We start from the raw sequence: 23,187 nt of genomic DNA on the forward strand, positions 1-23,187 counted from the left end.
AAAGAGTCCATTTAAGAGCACATAATAAACCCCACAACTGCAAAACCAGCACTGCATGCTGAGCTGGTCTGTAAGACTGACCAGTTATAGTTCTTAAGAGAGAGAATAACACTTTTCTTTTCAAGCTAGAAGTTTTCTGACTAAAGTGTCACATATTTAAAAAAAAATTTCTGAAGAAGAATTTGCACTGCTCCATCACCAAAGCAGGTGGCAGGGGCCAGAGAGCAGAAAAGGACAAGTGCTTCCGTCTGCTGGTTCAGCTCCTCTGAAGGTGAGGGCTCTCCCTGCATGCACTCCAAGGCCTTCGCATGCCACATGAGAAGGGATTATTAGCCCATAAAGCCTCACCCAGATGCTTCTGCTCAGCTTGACTTACTGCAAGAGAATTTCCTCCTCAGGTGTCACCAATGTCTGTTCTAGCAGACAGTTTTAATCCAGTCAGGAGTTTTCAACCCAGAATCTGCTAACTATTTCTAAGAGGGCACCAAGGAAAGCAGCCTTGGCACAGGCTAAGGGCTCAGGCTTGTTCTAGAGGGGCTGCTGCTCAGCAAGCTTTCTGGGGAGTCCCAAGAGAAGGCAGAGGAGCAGTGACTAAGCAAAGAACAGTAAGTCACAGGCGTGGTCAGCTTGGCTTGAACACACAGACTGAGGCAGAGCTCCTACAAAGTAAACAAGCTCCCGGACAATCCCACAGCAAAAGGCAGCCTCCAAAGAGATCCTCACAGTGCAAAACGGCTTCGCAGTTCAGATTTGTGCCTTCAAATTCAAACATCTCCACCTTCAAAGATCCCCTCAGCCTTCTGGCTTCCTGTTTTTCATGCAGTCCATCAGGCCAGACTAGGCTGCTACTTATGTCCTCAGAGAGCAAGTTGTTCCTTCTGAGGCTCACAGAGGACATTGGCATGGATGTGTCTGGATAGCAGAGTACAGGGAAGGAGGCTGGATGCTCAGATCCCCAAAGGCCTCTTTAAAATCAGTTCAGAGTCTTGAGCCCGCCTGTTCACTATTAAAATATAGTCTAATTACAAGATCATATTTCCCATATACACCAGTTATTTTAACAGCTTTGCAATTTGCTCAGTCAACACAAGGCTCTAAAGGAGCCAGAATTTCATTCATACCCTTTATCTAACAGGCTGATTGGCAAATAAAGCAGAGAGATGCAGAACTGAGGCTGTGCTTGCACAGCCAGCGGCTATCGCTGTGCTTCTGAGAAGGGGGAAGAGTTGAAGCTGCGTGAACTGCCTTGACAATTCCCAGCCTGAGAGCTTTGAAGCACTGGTGAATGTGTGGCCTTAACTGACTCTAATGCTTGAGAGGAGCTGAGGTGAATCCTTTCGTTCTTGATACTATTATGTCTGGTGCTTTGGGCCTCAGTTTTCAAATACTAACCCCATTTTTACCTCCAATGATGCAAATGCTGTCTTACATTAGGAACTACTTTTTCAATACCAGTTTGAAGACACAATATTCTAGTAGACAGCTGGACCATACTGGCTTGTTTAACTAACTTCTTAAATCATCTGACACCTAATTTATCAAACAGCTTTTTAATGCTGGCTGAAAGATTTCAGTCTTAACATATGTTAAATTGGTAGCTGCCTTCTGTTTTAATTTAGTGCATGACTATTTTATTAAGTAATTAATCAGTACTCTGCTAAAGTAAATTAATTTGCATAAAAGAGGTAGAGCTTCTTAGAACAGTATTTTCCTCTTAAATTGGCCTCAGAATGTCAGTCTCAAAATAATTCAGTATATAATGAGGTTTTCTAACATGGTAGAGAATTAATACTAATCAAACCACTGCTGTTGTGCAAGTGTCAGCAGTAGTGCCTAGTGTAGTTTGTAAAGTCACATTTCTAAGAGCATGGTCATAATATACACTGAGAACAAAGTGAATTTTAGCAAACTTTTTCTTTACTAAAGTCTCTTGTTATAAATTACACAAATAACTTTATAAACAAATCCCCCCAGCTTGCATTTTGTTTAAAGTAATAACTTTATATCATACAAATAAAGAAATTTCAAGTATGAAAAGTGCATTATTGCAATAATACCTCTTTGCAAGTCCAAAAATCTTGGTTTAGAATAAAACTGTAAAGTGTAAAAAAGGAGTAAAACAATCAGTGCCATCTATTCATTCAAGAAGTCCAACATCTTAAAAATGTTGCTTAGTGTGTTGTAGAGGCAGACTTACATCTGAAAGCAACATGTAATTGAAAAGAAGCTGTGTGTGTGTGTTCATCATTTTGCATTATTAGTTCTTTTTCCCTAGTTTTCTTCACCTTTCTTGGCAGGAATTGTCAATACAAATGGTGGTGTCCTCAGATATCATCCATTCTGTGCTGCTGCCACTTGCATGGTTCCAAGTTCTTCATCCTCCTCATGCATTCGCTTTAAACTTCCTACAAAAGGAAAAACGAAGAAGAAAACACCTGAAAATATCAGCTATAATAAGCAGCAGCTGCAAGAAGAGCTACAGGGCAGTTTTTGTTGCACTCTTCTTCCAGGGATTCTACCTTTTTAAAACATTCAACTTTGGGGACAGGATTTTTCCCAGCCAGTTGCTGACAGCACACTTCTCTCCTGCACTTCTCCATAAGGAAAAGAAATTTCTTAGTACCCACCTACTTTACTGACCCCTTCACATCTCCCCCCAGACTCCATTTTCACTCGCCTTTAGTAGGGGTTGCTACTGGTACGCTTGTTTTACAAGTGGTCACAGTAACATTTTCTACATGCCCTAATCCCCTTCCTACTTGTTTAGGCGCCCAGCAGAACCTTCTTGCAGAGCAACTGCCTTGATTTTAAGCAGCCAGTGTTCATAACAGAATTGCTGTCCTCACAGCCCATGCCTCTGGATTCCTGCAGAGAACTCGAGACTTTTGAAGGACAGGAAGAGGCACGGCTCTTCTACAGCATACCATGGAAATGCAGGAAGCAGCACAGGGAAGTACACATGGGGGAGAACTGAACATTTAAGTAATCCACTCTGAAGTCTGAAAAGTTTGGACACTAACCAAAGCCATTTCCTTGGCAAAACTTTGAGATTTGTTGCTACCACTGGAGGTTTACTTATGGAGTGAGAAAAACCATCTGATAAGACCAGGTTCAGCTACTTCCTTTTTCAAGGAGACAGGCAGTATCACACAAGAGAAAAGTGGCTTCTTACCTGTAGTACCAGGTGGAACAGAGAGCGATCTCTCCAACTGCAGTGGTGACATCATCTGGATGGTTAATTTTGCTAGATAGATGGCTTCATATTCCTGAAAAAGTTTGGTGATAAATATTGCTATTAGCTTGGTACTGTACTTTGTAAGGGGAAAAAAGGACTAATTCAGAGAATTCGCTAGGACAGATCAGAGGGTATCCTACAGGAAAGCACAGATTAGAAAGAAGTAGGTTCTTCACTATTCTGACATGAACAACAAAGCGTCAGGAGGGCAGAGCGGAAGAAAACAAAGGCTAACAAGAAACGGCTTTAAGGAAGAGTCAACTTTCATTAAAAAATTATGTCAGAATGTTTAGAGAACTCATTGTTGTTCCCAGCAGGAAACTCAAGCAGTAAAAACAAACCAAATGGTTTCAATGCAGCAACTTCAGGGATTTGTTACAACGACAAACTGCACATAGTCTTGAAGCTGCGTTCTACTGACACGTCACACATTCAGAACTACAAACTCCTCCTCAAAAGGAGATGTTTTAAAAAAAACAAACAAAAAAAAACAACCACACAAACCCACACACCTCAGGAGGAGATTCCAATCATCCTACCACCAGCCAACTAAGTAATACATTAGAGACATTGCAAATCTGTTTCAGCACACTAACCTCAAATTTCCCCACCATTCACCCAATAGACTCATGAAATATGGTGATAAAGCAACTTCATGACATTTTGCTTTTTCAGACCTATGAATTTTATCATCATCTATGAACTCAACTGCCAAGAAGCATCTCAGATGCACACAACAGCCACTTTGAGGTTTCCTTAGCTGCCAACTGAACTATTTCAGAGCCTCTTACCACCACGCAAAACAGGATTTTCATTTCTTCTCCATTCCTGGATTTCCTTTTCTAAAGCTCAAGTCTAATGAACTAAAATACACACTCTTCTTCCTCCCAACCTCTACCATAACTCCTGAAATTTGAAGCATCTTTTTACAACATACATTAAGCCTAAGTAGAAATGGCTGGTTTGTAGCAAGATGATTCAAATGGCTTTTGTGTTATGACCAGGAAAAAAAAAAATAGTCACCTGAAGTTGATGGACAAATCCAGCATTAGGATTAATACAGAATCTTCTTTCTTGAACATAAGTAAACGCATCCCTTAAGAAAACAGGCAGAGAGAAAATACTTCAGTGGAAAACAGACTGTGACAAGTCTCTATGGTTTCATGAGTCTTTCTTCTGATTATCAGTTCTTAGAAAATATACAACCTTTGAGAGCTCCCTGGAACTGGTCTGTATAACAAACTGGGGAAAACAGGAATTAGTAGCTGTAACATACTCTTTGCCCGCCCCCACCTGCAATCCTCAGCTTGCTGGCCTGCTTCCAACACATTACTTACAACAACCTCTTGGGGCCTCTGCTCTACAGAGTTTTACAGCAAGGCATCAATCTATCTAGGCCAGCATCCTGTTTCCACTAGCAGCGGGTACTTGCTTCTTCAAGAAAGGGTGCAAACAAACCTGTGCTAGAAAAATGGAAAAATCTGCCTCGTGGAAAGCATTCACTCAATCTCAGTAGGTAACAACTGGCTTATGCAACAATATGGCAGTGTTTACATTCTCTCCAAAATTATTTACTTAAACCACTCAAATTTAAAAGTTGGTACCTACAGATGGATCAGGCTTCTTATCTGTTAAATGTACTCTTACTTCAGCCTTTTCATACAAACGGTTAACTACATGATCATGCAGCGTCCACACTCTCTTCTTACCTGTACTTCACCCCAAACGTTTCCATTATGTATGCAATAACTAAGGCAGCACTGAAAAGAAACAGAAAAAAAAAAATAGAAAAAATATATTCCCATGGTTTCAAAAATAAAAAAGCAAAAAGCATAGTTTCCTACCTTCTAGAAATCCCTGCATTTCCATGGACAAGAACTTTTCCTGAGGAGAAAAAAAAGCTACTTGTGTAGACTGGAAAAAAAGTCTTTAAGTTTCTCCTTCTTACGAACAGCTATGCAATATCAACTTTCTGAAGAATACTAGGTGCGTTTTATACTTCACTCTGGATTACTAACTCAATTCTGTCCATTACTGCCCTGGGACACAGAAGCACGGATTCCTGCTCCTCTAAGGATTTTGAGCAACAAAATCTGTATTCCTAGGACCGCAATGCAGATTTACATCCCTGCATTAGAGAAGGGGCAGAACTCAGGCACAGATCATAGTTAAAGTGAAAAAAGATGGACAAAGATTTTTGTTATCCAGTTTGAAGGAAAAGGAGAGAACACTTCGCTCTCAACTTGTTTAATATAGTTCAATTCAACCAAAATAAACACCCAAATTTAAGAAGATTTCATATTTAAGAACATCTAATACATACCACTAAATTTTTAAAGATTTAACAACACTATATTAGTAGATGAAGGAAAAAAGTAAATCTGATTTTACCTCCACTTTGTAAACTTCCATCAATAAATTCTTTAGTCTAAAAAGAAAAAAAAATTACAGGACTCAGTTTCAGAAAATTCTAGATGTTACTACCACTTGCATTTAAATTTGGTAGAATTTTTATAACGGTCTCCATATAAAGTGACAATAACTCACTTTGTTTTTACAGCCTTGGACATCATTTCTACTGTACATTTAGATTTCTTGTGTACTTCTAACTATGCATAAAATTGTCAGGGAGAAGTAGAGTGAAGCCAGATGTGTTTAATTTCCAAAACGCATAAAGATCTGCTCTGTGTGTTATTTACAATCCTAACACGACCAGTTATGACACTATAATAAAAACAACCTCCAAACATCTTTGCCTAACAGCTTGGGAGGGGGGCAAGGAGAAGGGGCAAAGAGCACCAACACCAATACGGTCCGGGCCGCAGCACAGATAACAGCCTTCCTAAATCTTCCCAAAAGTTCTCCAAGGACATTTTCAGTTATAGAAATAAGTCTAATCAATCTATAAAATGAGACATGTTCAAGTGAGCTCTCTGGAATACTGCCAGGTATTGATGGACCAAATCCTGCTGGATCTTTCCTGTTTTCAGCTGCTTCTTTCAAATACCTAGACATTACAGCACAGAAGAGTCTTGGTAGACACAGAAGTGGTTGGAAATATAGAATCTCTCCTTGTAGAGAGAGAGGTAAGAAAAAAACAACCAAGAAAAAGAAACTCAATGTCTGGAGTCATTGGTAAGAAAGTTGATGCTGATGGTAGGACAACCATCAGACGTAACAACACAAGTAAATGGAAAAAAACTCATAACAGAGTAGCACATGTAGAAGAGACAATTATGTTAGTGTTGAAACAGCTGATCAGACGAACAGCAAAAGCTAGATATTTTTTTTTGTAGGGAAAACTCAGTCCAGGCTCTTAAAAATACACCAACACAGAGCTACTACCATGTTAGTAACTGCAAGACTTGCAAAGGATGTTGTTCAGTCAAAAGGCTTTATACTTCAGGGAGCAGAAGAGGTATGAATTCATCAACTAATTTGCCTTTCCCTTCTGAAAAACCACAATCACCTCCGATATATACAGTGAGGTCAGAAGAGTTTTTTTGGCTTTTTTGGGTGGGGGAAGGAACAAAATGCTTGAGCTCTGTTGCAAACTAACCTAAAATAAAAGGTACAAAAATCATAGCTCAAAACTAAGGGCTTATTCCGTTTCCAAATTTCAGTATGTAATGGGTGCTATTTAAGTTAAAATAACTTTAAGTCCTCTACAGTAAACACATGCTTCCAGACGCTGTAAAACTTAAATTCCATCAGCTAGTTTCCATTTTCCATTGGGGGAAGGGAAAATAAGGTCTCCTACAGGCCAAGGGGTTTCAAAATAACTGGCATTCTCCCATGACCTTTATTTAATCAGAAAATACTGAGTGCTCAGAAATTAAAAAAAATAAAAAAGAAAAGAGAGACAATAATACACCACTCTCAGACAATTTATAACTCCTTTCTGTAGGTATAGAAAGTGAGGCAGAGCTGAGATAACCCACCCCATTACTTAGCAGGTGTACAGCAGGGCTGAGAACTCCTAAGGTGCCTCAGCTTGGGCATCCCAGATTTGAAACTTCCTACCTGTCAGTTCAGAAAAATCTTACTGGACAACTTCACTCCCAACCCGTTCACATTAATGCATAAATACTTACCATAGGGAAAAATCGTATTATATTTTCCACTGGATTATCTGCAATGTCCAAGACTAAATACCTGCAACGAAAACAATTACTATGAGTACACGACACTGAAGGTTGCCACCACATCTACCTGTGCAGGTGATTCAGTCCTGCTACAGCACTCAAGCCTGAATAAGGAAGTCAACACTGCCCACGTGGCTTCACTTTCCAGCGTGAGCTCCACAACTACGGCAAGCAAGCCACCTCCTGAGCTGCGATGAAGGGAAGCAAGCGAGGAAGTAAGCGAGGGTATTCTCCAATACCCCTAACAAGAATGCAGAAGAAATCCAGAGGTGCTATGCTACAGCACTCACCTGTGTTTGAAAGTAATATATTATATCCTCACGTCCTCAACATCAATATGTAAATATGGGCAAGTATTGTTTTCTGGGGACTTTCTGGCAGCTTTTTCAGAGGTACGCATTTTCTGACCGAGTTAGTGCCAAGTGCTTTTAACTATTAACAGGACAAACTGTACTCAGAACTAACAATTTAATGAGTGAAGACTGTAAACTAAAGGATATTTCTCATTTGTGGACCTGCTCATGTCCAGACTTTAGCAGGATGAACATACTTTATGGTTTGGATTCAAGAGTCTTTTCAATACCTTTTTTTTTTTCCCCAAACAATTTGACAATTTTGACATGAAAATATTTGGGAAGAACACCAGCAAAAAAATCTTGTTAACACAAAACAAGGCTTTTAAAAGGAAGACATTCCTTGTTTACAGTTTTGAATGTTATGTTCATTTCTTACCTAAATAACTGTTGGAAGTTCGGTTTAATAAAATTTGCTTCAATGTTTTGCCGTATGCATATTACATGGGTTATTCCATGTTTCTGAAGTATAGGTAGCTGGGGAGGAAAAAAAAAGTCAGGTTTAACTATAGAATCCACTTAATTACAGAATAATAAAAAGAAAAGCTATACTTAAACATACAACAGGATTAGATGAAGTCCTCAAGGAAAATTAGGACTATTTTTCTGATATTCAAAGCATAGCATGAAAAATTATTTTGTCTTTCAAAAAAGACAAAACACAACCATTAGGAGTTACAAGAAAAAACATTCCTAACAACGATAAAAAGAACATGCAACAAAGATGACATTTAGCAAGCTTGTTTGTCTCTGCCCACATTTCAGTTCTCCTGGAATTGCAAGTTCCGACTTGTTGTAGTAATTTTCAGCTAGCATTGGATTCTTGCTGGAATCACACCACTGAAGGTCAGATCATTTAAACTGTGATGTAGACTTGCATATACAACCTTTTTCTTTGCATCTACAGTAAAGCACTGCTATTTACCTTATTTTACTACACAGATGTAACTTTCCAGCTTTGATTTACCTTGAAACACTTTTACTAAATGAAACAGATTGCCTACACCAGTAATGTTCAAGCCTCAGATGTTTATTTTTTCTAAGAAAAATTCTTTAAGATTAACTATAAAATTCAGAATGTTAATACAAAAACTCCAAAACATAAATGCTCGCTGCAGCGAGCAAAGTCACTTCAAACCCACAATTTTTTTTGGTTTGCAAGTAAAAGGTAAAGCCGACCAGCTCGAGCGTGTGCGTGCGCGCGTGTATCTTCTCAAGCCACAATACAAACAATCAGGGCTCTTTTTTATTTTTTCCTAAAGTAACTCTCTAGCTCGCATGATTGTTAAGAAAAAGTCTCAAGTGTCAACTGCCCCAACATGCAATTGAGGGATGGGGTAGTTCAGACCCTCTGGAAAGAGGAAGGCATAGATACCTGGCCTAGTCAGATTATCCTTCAGGCTAAAGGAACCATCCCATAGAGGCACAATATATTACTTTGATTGAAATGGAATATGAAAGATGCTAGAGAATTGTATTAGTTGACAAATTACAGATATAGAGATATATGCATATGCTTGAATATATTCCCCACAGTAACAAATCGCCACAGCAAAGTGTCCTTATGAGAGACTATTCTGAAAAAAAATAAAATAAAAAAAAAAATCATACCTTGCTTTTCATAGCTGAAGAATATGGGCCTAAAAATAACCCAGGTAAAATTTCCTAGAGCGTGGAAAAAAACAGACATTTAATACCAACTCAAAATTATTTCAAATAATACATTGCACTCAACCCAAACTATGGCTATGGAAACAAGTAATCTACATGTTAGTGAGAGACATGATATCGAGTGTCATTTATAACAGGGTAAGGGAAAATTGGTTTGGCAGAATAAAAGAAACATGATCTTTGTGTAGGAGATCTTCTTTTGGAATAGAAATTAAGTCCTTTCTTTGGATTAAGCTCAGGTTAGATCGCCACACCTTACTCGGCCTCAGGACAAACGTGGGCTTCAAGGGAACTCGTTACCTGATACACATGCAGCAAGTCTGCTGGCTTTACACTACTAGTAGAAAAATACTCATTTTTAACCAGTTATCTCCCCATCATTAAAGTCAGGGACATCTAAAGAACTTATCCTGAGCAAAAAATTTAGCTGATATGATATGAAAGTTTTAGTTCAGGGCTCCTACTTGAGAACACCTAACCAGATTTAAGTCAAAAAGCAAAGCTCCAATATATTTTAGGGACCATCTCATAACGTATTTGGGGGATTCTGCGGGAAAAGGACAAGATTCGCCAAATGCTCTTTTTTTTTGGTGCTTGCACAGAGATCCATGCATGCCTCCATTCTAGCTGGCAACCCTCTCCCCTCCCCACCAAAACCCCTCGCTATACAAAGTTCTCCATGAACACAGGCGATCGGCATGAAGCTGCCGTCACGGGAACTACGCTCATCCGTACGTGAGGCATGTCTGAGAACAACTAAACTTCTATCCTTCCTCCTCTGGAGAGCCGTATCTCCTCCACAGCGATGCCTGATATTTTACATCTGAAGTCTGATTTGGACACCAGCTCTTTTGCGGGGCAGTTTTATTTTTCTTACTGAATGCACCACTGGGTTTTTTGCTCAAATGAAAAAAACGGAAGTGTGCCATACCTGCATCTCTCTCCTCATGGGATAGGTCCAATCCTTAAAATAAAGTAAAATAAATAAATATATATGCGCACACAGGGAAAGTCAAATCCAGAGAAAGATCCACATGCACCTGTTCTATAAAAGCATCAAAAATCCATTTTCTGCAGATTGTACAAGCTACCTTACCATTTAACAGGCACATTGCTTACACTTATTATGAACTCTCCACCTAGATACCAGTAACACTGAAGCGCAAGGCAGCTTAGTCTGTTTTGAAAGCCAATGTGCAAAACACCAAAGTATTTCAAGCATCAGTGAGGAAGCTTGTGCAGAATAGCCAGTATGTTGTAAATTCACATATCAGCTTTCTGCTTAGAAACTTTCCTCTGGAGATAAATAAAAAGAGGAAAGTAACAAATTTAAAACATTCTATATTAGCCATGGAGGCAAAAAATGACTTTTGAGTGTGATGAAAAAGACAGTTGCAAGAAAGAGACAGTTGCAAGATAGCAAGGATAGCAAGTAATTCCCTTAAAATCCACACGATTGCACTTCATATACTTAAACTGAGTTTATTTTGAATAGTCAGGACTTAGCTTTAAAAGGTATGGAAATTTAAGTTCTATATTAACACAATATCAATTTAATTCCAGGACAAGCCATAAAATTCACATTGCCACTTTTCTGCATCTGAGATGATTACACTGGGAAGGATCCCTGTACAGTAAACACACACTTGTTTTCAACCAAAAAGCACATAATATCCCTTATCAGTTAATTTACATCTAGCATATCACACACCGCCACAGGACCAAAGTCTGAGGGTTCACCACTCAGAAAATGCCAGTTTTATGACTATTTACTACCATCCACTCAATTTTTCAAAACAGTCCAGAATAAATGGCAGGACCAGTGGTTTCATCCCTGGCTCCACTTTACAGAGCTGCCAAAGCTAAACCAAGAAATCTTTAGGCAGATTCTATTCCTGTCCTTCCTTCTTTACAACTCCCACTATCCTCTATTAACAGGCTCTTATTCATTCTTTGACCCTCACATACGAAGGAGTTTTATCCGAGATCACAGTTACCAGCTTGAAGAAAAAAAAAAAGAAAAAGCTGAAATCATCAAACATATCAGATTAAACGGGCTGCACACATATAGCTCCTTTATTTACATAACTTTGCTGATTGCTCCTCCAATGACACACTGGTGGCTCAGGAAAAAAAAAACAGCTTTGCCTTATGTTACTCTTGCTGATGTTCCCGTCTCCTCAAAACCATGGGAAAGTTAAACCCTAAATATCCCACCTCTGAAGCGAGGCCACAGTTACACTCGGAAAGATCCAGGCTCTCAAACTGCAGCATCATCAGTCTGAGCACCGGCGGCCGTACTCCTAGTATCAATTTCACATTAACCCCCTTTTTACCGAGAGGCACGAAAAGAAATCCGGTGCTTCCCCCGGACACAGACACACACGGGTCCTCGGCAAGCTCCGTCTGACTCCTGGTACTGGAATTAGGAAGGATTTTAGCATCAGTGAAGTTACTCTGGAAACCACTTGAATTGAATCTGGGACAGCATTTCTGAGAAAGCAAACAAACATTGAGCCATTCAAAACAATTCTTTGAATACTACGGGAAAAGTAGCACAAACGGGGAAACAAAGCCCACTCAAATGGTGTTTGTTAAGCACACTGAGAGGTAACTAAGTTATCTGTGCGGGTTCCAACTGCAATAATCAAAAGTTATTGGTAATAGACGGCAAAAATCCTGTGACAAAACGATGATACTTAAGGAACTGCATCCCTTGAAGGGTGACGTAAGAGTGTTTTAGCTTAATCCTGTTGTCCCTCTGTTTATACAAAAATATAATTTACTCCACAAAAGGCAAGAAAATCCCAGTTTTGTCCAAATATAAAAACAATATTACAAGGAATAAACGCTGAAAAGCTGAAGCTGTACTCCAGAAGTACACAAGTGCTTAACTAGATTTATTACTCTATTTATATACGTGTAGAATTTACAGAGTCTTAATCTGGAACTTAATGAAAACACACAAATTCATCGGTGCTTTGGTCAAGGGGACTTAACAATACATTTAAAATATTCCTTTCAATTGCAGTATAAGCAGGAAATTGGGTTACTCACAACAGCTGTAAGCTGTGCAGGATAAGTAGGCAAGAATTTAGCAGTACACAGTCCAAAGGAAAACCAAACCAAAAAAACAGATGCCACAGATGTTCTGATTAAGAAGAAAGGTCAACGTTAGCTCCAGACATTAGTCTTCAATGATCTTCAAGAAGCTAAAAGGTACAGTCTCCAACGGGATTTACTCTGCAAAACAAATATCTGAGACGATGTCTCAGATCGAATGTTTTCTTCATGCAAGTACACAAACGGATGAAAGAACGATTCTGGTGATCTCCTGACAGCCCTTCAAGGCTTTTAAAATTAATAATGCAATTTTATTCAAATGTTATGCAAAATTATGTGGAAAAAAAGCCATTAACATAGCTTGAACCCAAGCAGAGGTCTCATTTTAAGGAATGCATCCATCAACCATGTTTTCTACACTGTCTGAAGCACCCAGCAATCAAATAACAACAGAAAGTTTTACCTTTTATCAGGCCAAATACAGGAATTTTGCTAAGAAAACAAGTGATGACATTAGAGCTGGATACAGTAGCGACACTACTCACCGCAAAGTATTTGGAAGGTTCTACCGAGCTAAGTGACAATTCACTGAAGAAGTAATCTCCAGTAGTCATAAAGCATAAAAGCAAAGAGAAAGAACACAAAAAACCTTTAAAGAGAATCCGCTAACCTCTGACAGATTTTCTCAAACTACACTGGGATTCACTAATGGAGAAGTTTAAAAGATACCTCAGCTGTTTTGCTAAGTGCGTTCACAACATGCATCCGCTGTTGTGTTCACACAAATTAAATGCCAGGGATGATCTAGGCATTTCAACTGCTGTCTCTATATCGAGCGATTAGCATGAGAAAAGGCAATGAAGTGTGTTTCAAAGCTCTCTCCTCCTCACCTACAGTTAGTCTGTAGGTGAAACAAGCTGAAGACACCAAGGTACAATAGGCTACCGCAAGTTCTGAGATCTTTTCTACACTCCAGAGAAGATAATATGCAACACCACTATATCCAAACTACAAGTACATCATCAACAAGAGTTACTTTGACAACAGTTATGTTTATTTTGTTTATATTTTCCCATGGCTGCACCTGTTCTTCTAACAAAGAACAGTATAATGGCAAAAATCTAGACATTCTACACTGACATGTAGATAGGCACGTTCATTCGGACTATTTCTAAAAAAAAAAAAAAAAAGGGGACCTTGGCTAGGACTTCTGTAACATGAAGGTTTTTTTATTTGTTTTTAACAGCCCCAGCATTGAGGTTTGTCTATGCTCAAGATCTGCAAGTAAGCAAAGACCATGGTTTCAAACATAGCACCACAATCTACCTTTTGCAATCTGCATGTCTTCACTAGATGGTATACAGTCAAGTGGATACACGTGACATCCCTTAACTGGTTCATAACTGACAGCTCAGGTTTAAAGACCCATCTGATTTTCACATATACAATGTACATCTCAGTCAGCCTTTGTTGAAGCTCAGCTTTAGTTGAGAGGCAATCCACAGTAATGTGCCTTCATTATTATGGCTAAACTCCCACTGCCTTATTAGTAGAGCTTGCAAGCCACAGGCTACCCTAGATGAAGGGAGAAGCTCTCAAAAATACCGGGGAGGGGAAAAAAAAAAGTAGTAAAATGAGTCAAATCAGCAATATAAGTAGGAAGGAGAATTCAACATCAATACGTATCCTTTCTAGACTTAGTCGTTGCCTCCTGTCTCCTCTGCATCACTGGACATCAGTCACGATCTGCAACGACTCCTTCCCAGCTATTCAAGATCATTACTCATTTCCTTTTGAAAAGCTCTGCGTGACTCCCAGCAAAGCCTTCGTGACCACTCCAGGATTCTGACCCTTTTCCAATACCAAGACAGCTCTTTTGTTGCTGATTAATGGCATCACCTACCTCTCTGTATAGATTCCTCTTCTCATCCTAATCCATCACAGCGAGACTTTTGCATGATTAATCGTTCGTCATGTACCTCAAATAAAAATCTAGGGCTGTTAGAATTCTTGGGCCTAAATTTTTTCCATGTCTAGTGGAATATTTATATAAGCTATTAAAACACTCTCAGCCTATGTCCCAAGCCTGGAACAACATCCATTCACAAGTTGTGAAATTAAAGCTCAAAACAACTCTTACGGTAATGATAACCACCCATTCTACCGATCTGCTCTGCTTCAACTCCTTTAGCTGCTCTGACTGATCGCTTGGCTGCAACTTCCTACTGCTCTAGGAAGGAAAATAGTTACAGCTACCTAGTGTCACATCAGAACAGTCAGAGAGCACGACTATATTAACTGCGAACATTACTACCATCTCCCCTGGCAGGCTGTAACTTAGAACATGGATGGGTCCTGACCTCATAACTGGATGGTCATCCTGACACACAAAGCTTTATGCTAATTCCAAGAGGTTTTAAGTCAAATCTGCACTATGGAATGCAATCACGTCTTGTTTTCGAAAGGATTTTAGACAAGCCACTTAGAAAAAGCTCTCACTTCATACAGGTTTTCATCCGTTTCCATCTATACTGTACTACCAAAAGCTCCTTCACAGCTGCTTCCTCAGTGCAGCAAGAATTCATTTTTAATTTCATTCTGCTTTATCCAAGATCTAAATTCACAGCCTCTCCAGCTCCTATCACAAATGCTGATGTGTCCTTAAGTTTTTGCATTCCAAGATTCTAATATCACTATCCAGAATACTTTACCTGAAGTACTATATTTAAAAAGTAGAGTTCTATTAGCCACTCTGTGTCAGGAGGGAAAGCCTGCTTTGGTGACGGAGGGAGAGTTGATAAAGTACAAATTCACTAACTCTCCCCCGGGTCTCATATTTCATTTTCTTCTAAGACTGCTCTTAACAGTTTTACAGGCCAACATCTCATTGCAACTCTTCAAGGTTGAGGTTTGTTCTTTTATTCCTTCCCATCTAGAGCCCCCTTCCTCTTCAACTCTTCTTATTCTAGCTAGTTACAGCGAAGCCTTGCAACGGTTCATTAAAGACCTATACAAAAATTAATTTAGTTACAGCAATGGGCTTTATAAAGTGTAATAAAAAAATAGTCAGAAGAAATCATAAAATGTTAAAGCAGAACACATTAACATAGAACATAAATAGAACCAATTAATTTTCAATCTTTAAACAAGACGCTAAGTTAAATGAAGGCCTGAAAACATATTCAAAAAAAAAATTTTGAAAATTACTGAAACCTGTCATAGCTATCACCTCCACGTGTGCTGCTTTAAGGGACTCAAAATAATCCACAAATAAGAATGAAATGCAGGGCTGTATCTTCAGTTTCAGTCCTGCTTCATGTTCATGGGTACACTTATTCCAGTTAGAAGGGTAAAAAAGAAAAAAAACACTACCTTAATTTTCTTTTTGGGTAGAAGTCCTAGTGCAACTATGTGAACAATTAAAATCACACTTTTTGTTCACAGAAGTCATTTTCATTTGAGATGCGGGCATGCCATTGAGGACGAGAGTGCTATACTAAAAGAGCATTAGGATGGACTTTGTCATTACTGCTGACCCAAAATAGTGGCTGGTTAAAGGACAAAGTCCCACTCACACATTTATGCGTCCCTGGCAGTTGTCCAACCCTATGGTCATCAAGCTCAGAAAACCGTAACCGTCAAAAACTAAGAGCTTTCTTTGGCATAGGGGGTTGTCTGCCACGGTGGCTCCCTGTGCCAGCTCACCGCAGGGTCGGACGAGCCCCAGCACAAACACAGCAGCAGCACTGTGTGGGTGGCAGGATGGGTAAAGCTATTTCTTTTGGCAAAGGCAGCTATGAGATGGGTTTTGCTGTAAATGTCAAGTCGGGCAGTCTCTACAATGGTACACATAGGCTAGGAAGCAGCGTTTAGCCATGCGTTTTCTGCGTATTTTTGAAGTGTACTTGTTCAATGGGAAGTCCTTATCACAGAAACATTTTTGCCTTTGGAAAAAAACAAAGAAATACAAAAGCAGGAAGGTGGAAAAAAGAACAATAGCAGGTGGGAATGACAGAGCACACAGAGGAAGGAAGAAGTGTACAACCAGGAAAATAAAGCTTATTTTGGCAAAGAGGAGCACAAGCCACACACACAAAAAAAAAAGGAAAAGGAAAAGAGGAAGACTAAATGGAAGTAGAAGCATAATGTAGATAAAATGCATTTGTTTCCTGTATGTCCCATCGTGTAACTTTGGGCCAAATATACTTCTACCAGCTTGTTAAATACTAGCTTTAGCACACAGTCATCATTTTCTTCATTAAAGAATGCTAAAGCAGGGACGGCAGATTTCTTCAGCTTACATTAAGCACACAGCCAAGGGGCAGGACTGCTAGATTTTTAGCAATATTTGTTTTACATGGGTGACTTGCAGAGACACTGAGATTCTTCTGAAAAGTTTCTATCAGTACTTCTGCTGCATTCACCCCACAGCTCTCCCACCCACTGGAACAGAAGGCTTTGCTGATTCACTTTTTCTGAAGAATTTGTAGAATGAGTACCAATGAACAAATTTTACTGATAACTGGCAGAGGAAAAATTGCATTCAGATTCCTATTAGATTTGTTTAAAATGCCTTTTTTCCATACTTTTTCTAACTACAGCCTGGTGAGTTGGGCTATACTGAGACAGCCAAGGAACCTCAAAGTTGTTTTTACAATCGCTGTTCAGAAGAAATCTGTGCTTTCAGTCCCCAGTTCTGCAGACTGTTGCGGCTGCGAGCAGCCTTCGTGTCTGGGCAAACTCCCATTCGTCTCCGCGGCCGTCTCCCGGACGCAAGGCATAAGTTACTTGCTCCTGAAAAGGCTGCTCTTCCTCGGCTGCTGCAGTGCACTGCTTTTGATGTATGCAAAGTATTTTGATAATATCCCACAGAGCGAGGATCAAAATCTGTCAACTGATTTGCATCTTCCCAGCATGACGCAGCAGTTGTTTTAAATTTCCTTTGCCCTACGCTTCTGTGGGCAGGTAGAACATATATTACAATACAGGCCTCCTACTTATCTTAAAGAGCCTGTAGACAAGGGGAATTGCTTAACAAAAGTAAAGAGGATTATTTGTGTTTCGTATCAAAGGTAAGAGTGAAAAAGCTTAAGAAATTGGTTCCAACTTAGATGGACAGCACTATTGCAGCTAGTTAAAAGAAGCAGTCAAAAGTAAGTTAGTCTTTTAGACTACACATAACTGACAAGAAATGAACATTGCTTTAAAAATCACATGCTAAAGAAAGCAACCTCTGTTTACATGCATAATAAAAAGGAAATATGACTACTTAGTCAATAAGCTGATAATTCCATTACAGAAACCACCAAGAGTCCTATCACATTCCAAAAAGATCATGAATATCATGCTAGTTTACTCAGCCCACTTGCACACAAATATGCCCTAAATCCATTTTTAATCTTACAGTAACTAGAAAATGTAAAGCATCAGGTTTGGAATGTGAAGTTGTTTTCTTCCATTTAAAAATGTTTTAGCAAATAATTGAACTGGTAATTATTGCTGTACTCCCATTACATATATCCTATTACCATCTTTTTTTTTTTTAATTAAAGACTTCAAGAGAAAATGAATTGCCATTGAATCCCTTAAGTTATTCCAGTCCTTACTCATCTTTTCAAAAGCACTAAGATGCCTCAATATTAACAAGCCAGTATGCACTAACATTTACCTACTTGACCCTCTTTTAAAGGGGGAGAGTCTTGAGCCATACATTTTTACATCAGGAAAAAATCCTGACACTTCTGAAGTTTGTAATAAAGTTTGAGACATCTTGGAAAATTTGTCAGTTTTGATAAGAGCACATAAATGGCTTCCACAGCATGTACAATCAATATTGTTCATAAGGCTTTGACATACTATCACCAGCCTATAATACAACCATACTTACAGCTTGCAGACATTCATAGCATCTATCAGAAAAGCTTTGCAAGAACCATGAGTTATATTTTGAATGTCCAAAAACTAAGAGTAGAAAAATCCAAACGGCATAAGGCGCTGCAAAGAGCGGTTCAACTTTTAATCGCTACACACTTACAAGTGAAAGACAGAAGCTGGTTTATCCTAGACTTCATTAGCTCTCGTTGCAAAACCGAACAGCTTACCAAGACTGCAATGAGCACATGAGAATGGATTAGAGGAAGTGCTACGAGCCAGCACTGACACTCGCTCGTGTACACGCGCGGCAGACGCGCGCAGAATGTCTGTCTGCACACAACCTATAGCAAACATGGCTGCACCACCCAAACAAACTTCAATTTTTTCTGTAGTTTGTGTTTACCTAAAAGTGACCCATGCCACTGAAAGTCCTCAGAAGAGCTTCTAGTCCATCAACCCCTGAGACAGTATCAGATTAGGAATAAAAAGAAGGTAGGCGCAACTCTCTCCAGCAAGCAAAGTTCACCTGCGTTTCTGAGCGTTAAAAATTACTGGACTCTTAAGCCACTGGCCTTGATTAAAGATACCTTTTGGAGCTTGGGGAAATGTTATTTATGGAATACAGACATGGCAAAGAGCCTACAGACCAGAAAAAACTTACCTCCGTATCTACAGTACATTTCTGCAGCCTGCTTCAGCCAACCTAACTGCAGACTGTACTGTCACACCCAATGCATAGCCTTGCCTACTCTTACTTTTCACTCTAGAGTATGAAGCTGTGCAGTCAGCCAGATCACCTCTCCGATCTGGCTTTTTTTTTTTTCTTCTTTTCCTCTCCATAATTTAAGCTGTCGCATGGTTGCTAGCGTCAGCCCAGGAAAGAGCTGTGGGGAGGGCAATTAGATTGTCTTAAACCAACCATGAATTTGTGCTCATTCTCGAGCAGCCTACATCAAGAAATGAAACAGGCACACAATCCCCCAGTTTTCTCTCCACCTCCCCTTTTTAAATATAGCAATATTTTGAAGTTAGATCTACCAAAAATAGTATTAAACCATATATAACTGAACTTCTTGTAATAATATTCAGGAGTACTCATTAAAGAGACCCCTCATGACAGCACACAAAGGATGATCTTCCAGCTTTCCCTGAATAACTACATTTTGGGGGCAGAAAGATTTTAGTTTCCTTAGTTTTCTTTTGCAAAGCATCTATTTAAGCATTGGACTTCATACTGAATAACTCTTAGGCTGAAGTTTCTTAACCTATGCTTAATAAGTGATCTCTACAAGAGCTTTGACAGTTGCACGCTGGTTGCAAGTTCTCTGCTTCCCCCAAAATACTGTGATTATAGGGTGTTTAGACCAAGCCAGACACAAATTTAAGGTGATGAAAAAAAAAAAAAGTTATTTTAAAATATATTTCTTGAAAATCTCCACTATGTTCTTGTAGCATTTACAGTCCTAACATTATATAATATTGTACTATTGATATAGCCAGCAAGAAAAAAGTAAAAACTAAAATCCACTCCTTGAAGGACACTGTATTATAACTGCAGTTTTAATCAACCAAGATTTGTAAGATTGGCAGTAACCTCTGTTTTTAAAACTATTTTAACAGCACACTCCTTTTAATCTATTCTGGTTATAAACAGGTTTGAAAAGCCATCCAGTCTAATTTAGTTAGCCATTTTCAGAAGTAACTGTAGATAATATAATTGGGTTCTCCAGAAAGAACAAGATCTTTAAAAAATCAAACAAATATTACGTACCAGCTTGTCAGGCTTCTAATTTATGTTCAAACACAAACTGATTACAACTTCTTGAAAACAAGTAAGACTATTTGTAAATATCTTTGTAGCCCTGAAGCGAAGAAGATATTAAATCAAAAAAACTAAACAAAAATAAGAAGAGTAATGACTTTCTGATACATTACCATAATAAAAGCGTTCAACAGCAATTCCATCAGAACTGAACTAAATGCTTTTAGGAAATATGAACAATTCATAGAACTCTGAAGGGCTCAGATACTATCAACTTCCCACGTGAACACAGTGACATTTTGCATTAAGTATCTGACACTGTCAAAGAAGCACATTTACGGCAGCTTGTGACACATGAAAACGCACTACCGGTATCCAGGGTCAGGAGGCAGAAGCGAAGCCAAGTTCAGAAATCGGACACCAAACCGACCTGACTCCTCTGACACTACACAGGGTGCAGTTCAGTCCTAGCAGATATTGCCACCTGTCTTAAACGGCAGAGCGGTCTTGGCTCTCGAACATCGTGAAAACGCTTCCCCAGTAGACTCACCAGAGCGCCAAATCGTTTCTCGAGTGTCTAAGAGTCAGTAGACACCAACTGTTTGGAAGGGGACGCGCAGGTACTCACTGGAGTTTCTAAGAGCTGAGCTAGCAGCTCCTCGTGGTTCCGCGGGTACGGAAAGGGGCAAGCGCAGAGCCAGCAGCCACCACCCCAAGGCAGAGAGAGAGGCGAGGCGGGAGGCGGACGGCGAGGCCGCGCCGGCCCGAGGCGCAGCAAGGGCAGAGCCGAGGGGCAGCAAGTTCAGGCGGGGCCCACCTCGGAGCGGGCGGAAGGCCGGCGCGCCGTAGGCTCCCCCCCCCCCCCCCACGCGGGGCAGGGGGTCCGCGCCCCCGCGGGACACAGGAGGGCAGCGGCAGGGAGCAGCCTCCGCCGCGGCAAGCAGGGGGCAGCGGGGAGGGCTGGTGCCGGTGGGGTGGCTGCGCGTAGGGGGCGGGAAAGGACCCGCGGCTCAGCGGAGACCCACCGGGGGGGGGGGGGGACGACACGACACGGTGGCGGGACTAGGGGTGACTCAGGGACACCCCCCCCCCCAAAAGGCGGGGAGCGCCGCTCCAGCGGCCGCCGGGGGGAGGGGGCGCGGCGGCCGCAGCCCCGTGGCCGGTGCGAGCCGAGCCACCACGCGGGGCTCCCGCGCACGAGGCCGGCGCCGCGGGCGGCTCCCGGCGGGCGGCTCCCGGCTCCCCTCGCCCCCCTCGGCGGCGGCGGCAGGGGCCGCCCGCCCCGCGGCCGCTCACCTCCGAGTCCTCTTTGGCCTGCGGCAGCGCGGGGAAGGCCGGCTTGGCGAGCTCCATGGCCGGGCGCTCTCCGGGCGGGGCAGTGCCGGGCAGGGCGGCTATTTGGGCAGCGGGCCCGCGGGCTCCGGCTCGGGAGCGGTGGCGGCGGCGGCGGGAGGAGGCGGCGGCGGAGGCGGCGGCGCGCTCAGCCGCTCGCGCCCGGCCGCCATGCTGCTGCTACTGCTGCCTCTTCCCTCCTCCTCCTCCTCCTCCTCCTGCCGCCGCCGCCCCTTTCGCCCGCCCCCGGGCTCCGCTCCAGCAGCGGCGGCGGTGGCGGCGCCTCCGCCCCGCCCCGCCCCAACGGCCGCCGCGCGCGGGGGCGGTGCCGCCAACGGCCCGCGGGGGGGGGGGGGAGGGGGCGGGGCCCGACCGCGCGCCTGGCGCTAACGGTCGTCGCGCTCCCTGCTGTGGCGAGGCGCGTTCTGCCCGCGCGGCGTCGCCCCCCGCAGCGCGCTGTCCCCCACCTCTTGTCCGGGCAAAAGGGGTCATCAACGCTCTGAATTCACTAATTCAGTCATTAGAATCGAAATGAAAACTTACAGTTCTTTTTCTTTTTTTTTTTTGAGAAGCCCGTTTTGCTGCTGTCGCGCCTCCCCCCGGCTGTGGAGGGGCTCCTGTGGGAGAGCCTCCCCTCAGGCCGGGACCGGGCTCCAGCGCGCCTCTTTTTGCCCAGAGATTCCTCTCAAAAACCCAGTTCGGGGACGCTCGCACCCCTCCAGGCTCGTCACACGCGCTTTACCTATGTGAAACACTGCTCACAAATTAGCAAGGCCACGATTTTTTTTTTTTTTTAATCTCCGTCTTCTTGTTTAACAAACCCTTTGCATTTTTTGTGACCAGCTGCTGTTTCACCCGCCGTTGCCCGCATGCCATCACGAAGGTGGTGTCTGCCTCTGCCTGCTCAAATTTTAGCAGATGCTGAAAACGGGCCCATTTTCTAACTAGCGCTTACTCTCTCTGTAAATATTAACGAGCTCATCCACCTCCCTGCGCACAAAACTCCGACCTCACTGGCAACCATGAAAAAACAAACATCAGACAGAAAAACCACTTTATAGACATGCAAACAGCTTATCTGGCCAGGCAACGAGGTCGCTGCAGTTTCCCTCTGGCTGTCCTTACATACGCTTACCAAATCTTCTCTCGCTGCTGTCAGGGATGTTCTTGGGGCAGGAACCCATTTCTCTGCTTTTTGACATCAGCTGGCACAACAGGACCCTGCGCTCCCCTGGACTCTTAAGACATTACTCCCAAACTATTCAAACGTTTTGCTTGTTTGCTCATCTCCCCCTGAAGAGTACTAAAGTAAATAGTAAAACAGTAAAAAGTGGTTCATACCTGTCGTTGGCCTGCAGAATAAGGATGGTATTTGTAACATGGTTTAAACTTCAAAAATTTGTTATAACCAGTTCCAGTGCATCAATGAACAGTTGTGTGATCTTTCACCCTTCTCCAAAGTATTGTAATAAGCTCAGCTCAATTGTTATATCACTGCAGAGCTTAGAGAATGACTTTTTTTGAATTTTCTAATAGTTTCCAAGTACACGAGCAGTAGCACCCAGACCCAGCAGCCCTACACGAGCTGCACTCAAAAGCGCTTTATGGAAAACTAAAACTGAAATTTGCATCTTATACTCCTGACACAATCATGATAGAAAAATTTCCTACTAGTCAGGAAAAAAATAAAAAGAATCTGTAATGGCCATCAGCTTATATAAACATACCAAAATATTGCTGCCTGTCCCATCC

General features: G+C 41.6%; 1 protein-coding gene across 1 annotated transcript; it reads right to left on the minus strand.

The window, feature by feature from the left end:
* Positions 1 to 1,895: 1,895 nt before the first annotated feature.
* On the minus strand, positions 1,896 to 21,605 carry STYX (serine/threonine/tyrosine interacting protein). Its single transcript, XM_067295164.1, has 11 exons — positions 21,400 to 21,605; positions 10,336 to 10,368; positions 9,345 to 9,398; positions 8,113 to 8,210; positions 7,330 to 7,390; positions 5,627 to 5,663; positions 5,080 to 5,119; positions 4,945 to 4,995; positions 4,259 to 4,331; positions 3,173 to 3,266; positions 1,896 to 2,405 (listed from the first exon to the last, which is right to left on the minus strand). Exons 1-11 carry the CDS (start codon positions 21,454 to 21,456, stop codon positions 2,332 to 2,334), a joined length of 672 nt encoding a protein of 223 aa, XP_067151265.1. The 5' UTR covers positions 21,457 to 21,605; the 3' UTR covers positions 1,896 to 2,331.
* Positions 21,606 to 23,187: the final 1,582 nt, after the last annotated feature.

Source organism: Apteryx mantelli, chromosome 4 (assembly GCF_036417845.1).
Source record: "Apteryx mantelli isolate bAptMan1 chromosome 4, bAptMan1.hap1, whole genome shotgun sequence".
Lineage (NCBI taxonomy): Eukaryota > Metazoa > Chordata > Aves > Apterygiformes > Apterygidae > Apteryx > Apteryx mantelli.